Genomic DNA, 2,500 nt, shown 5'->3' with positions numbered 1-2,500 from the left:
AGCGCTGAGCAAGGAAAGCTCCCGCTCAAATACCACCAACCCCCATCTCTTTAAATGGGGGTGTTGGGGGGGGGGGGCATTTTACTCTAACCGCTATGCTTTAACTTCACTCCCCAGTCAAAATTAAAAAGAAAAAAATATTTCTGGTGGAATGTGCGAGATTTTTTAAGATAAGGAGAGATGATGACACAAACTAATGAAAGAAGTAAGGAGGCGGATGCTGTACTCTTTCAAAGAGTGGTCATAATTCTATTTGCGAACTAGGAAGCGGATTCTTATAGCTTACGTCAATTAAAACAAATGGGATCTTACAAAGCAAACAGCATCCTCCTGAACACTAACGCAAGAGTGCTTATACGGCTATTGAAATGTGGTGGAAAAATAAAATAAATAAATCTGAGGCAAAGGCAAAGATTTATCAAATCCGGATGTTACCACCTCTCTGGTCAAGTGAAAAGAGAATATATTGAGGTCGAAGCGAAAAAAAGAAAAAAAACAGACATGTATATATAAAAAACTAAACATGTGTAAAGACAGACGATGTCATTGCAGAAAAAGTTCGAATTATAACTTTCGTTTACACACTGTATTATCTAAGCCCTTCAACTTTACCCTAGTGATACCTTACGCACAAACCTACTGGAGCCGAGTCAAGTAAATTACACTCCAGCTTCATTATGCCAGAACAGATCAGTCTCTGTTAAAATGACTGACAGATACTGACTGGTTCATCTGCCTGTGGAAGCAATGATGCATTAAACAGGAAAGTAAATCACTAGGCTACGAAAAGTAAGTCACGCAGTGTTTGGTTTGAGAGAGAGAGAGAGAGAGAGAGAGAGAGAGAGAGAGAGAGAGAGAGAGAGGAGAGGCGGGACCTTCTTTTTAACACAATGAGGGATAAGTAATATTCCATTCTTATGAAAAAATAAGGAAATGATATGAATTAAGTATGGCGGCAAGTGCTTCATTCACTATACACCTACAGAATCTTCTACCGTGAAAATCAAAGGGAAAATGGCATACTTTTCATGTGCATGAAAAGTATGCCATCAACTAAACAGCAGTCACAAACAAAGTCCACTTTTAAACCCAAATACTACCCAAGATCATTCAGACATACACACAAACAGACTCTTACCTTCTTAATGGTCAATATTACCCAAGATTATTCAAACATACAAACAGACTCTTATCTTCTTAATGGTCAATATTACCCAAGATTATTCAAACATGCATACAGACTCTTATCTTCTTAATGGTCAATATTACCCAAGATTATTCAAACATACAAACAGACTCTTACCTTCTTAATGGTCAATATTACCCAAGATCATTCAGACATACATACAAACAGACTCTTACCTTCTTAATGGTCAATATTATCCAAGATTATTCAAACATACAAACAGACTCTTACCTTCTTAATTGTCAATATTACCCAAGATTATTCAGACATACAAACAAACTCTTACCTTCTTAATGGCCAATATTACCCAAGATCATTCAGACATACGTACAAACAGACTCTTACCTTCTTAATGGTCAATATTACCCAAGATCATTCAGACATACATGCAAACAGACTCTTACCTTCTTAATGGTACCAGTGTTCGTGCCCAGGAATGAAACAGTGTGCGTTGCAGCTGCAATGGCCTGCACACCCGTAACTAAGGTCCTCGGTAACCGAAGGGCTGCTCGACCCATCACTGGCGAAGGACCCGAGATCTTGAGACCAACCTCGCAGAAGGACAAGATGTTGCCCATGGTACCCTTTTGCGGGCACTTGCCGTCCAGAATGGGCCCCGAGATGTACTCCATGCCTCGGTATCTCATGCTGCCATTGAAGCACATGTGGATGTTCTCGTTAAACTTCGCTTCAATGTCGTGGACGGCGTAGACGCAAACGGCTGACGACTCCTGAGGCTTGGCAGTGTGTCCCTGAGATGGAGAAAAGACGGTCATAACAACAGGGTCGCCGACGCTTAGGCCCATGCTGGAAGCCAAGTCACTGCCGGAGTTCACTAGTTTAGCGTCCTGCACGAGGTTGTAGTTGGTGCCATCACTACCGTGGCACTCGAGAGTGATTTCCGTGTAGGAATCGTAGTTCGAGTCCGAGATGCAAGACCTGGAGATGCGAGTGACGTAACCAGATTCCTCCTGGCCGGGTAAGTGAGACTTCTTCTGCACCGTCAGGAAATAGACGTAGTTAGAGGCATTGAAACCGTAGACGTACTGAACGAGAAAGTGGTCCCTTAGTTTAACATCAATACGAAGGAGAGACTGCTTGGCGAAGGAGAACTCGGCGTAATCCAGATCAAGGAGATTTCTGGTGGAGATCGCGGGTACATCGTGACGGAATTCCCCGACAGTCGTGAAAGTCGTGCCCACGTAGAGTGCTTCGGATCCGCGCCATGGGCTGTATCTTTCGGGCCCTATGAAGGCAAACGTAGAGGCATCGGGATGGTTGGCTGCGACCGATCGCGGGATATAATGCTCATGA

At 43.0% G+C, this 2,500-nt stretch overlaps 1 protein-coding gene across 2 annotated transcripts in view; it reads right to left on the bottom strand.

Moving 5' to 3' along the window:
* The window catches only part of LOC136836105 (plexin-B-like), a 243,434-nt gene that overhangs the window by 240,180 nt on the left and 754 nt on the right, over nt 1-2,500 (bottom strand). For both annotated transcript variants that reach the window (XM_067100093.1, XM_067100094.1), the window contains exon 1: nt 1,591-2,500. This exon is cut by the window's right edge and continues 754 nt beyond it. In XM_067100093.1, coding sequence (XP_066956194.1) covers nt 1,591-2,500 — 910 coding nt within the window. The remainder of the gene's footprint in view (nt 1-1,590) is intronic.

The sequence above is a fragment of the Macrobrachium rosenbergii genome, chromosome 56 (assembly GCF_040412425.1).
Source record: "Macrobrachium rosenbergii isolate ZJJX-2024 chromosome 56, ASM4041242v1, whole genome shotgun sequence".
NCBI lineage: Eukaryota > Metazoa > Arthropoda > Malacostraca > Decapoda > Palaemonidae > Macrobrachium > Macrobrachium rosenbergii.
This window is presented reverse-complemented; position numbering and strand designations above follow the sequence as displayed.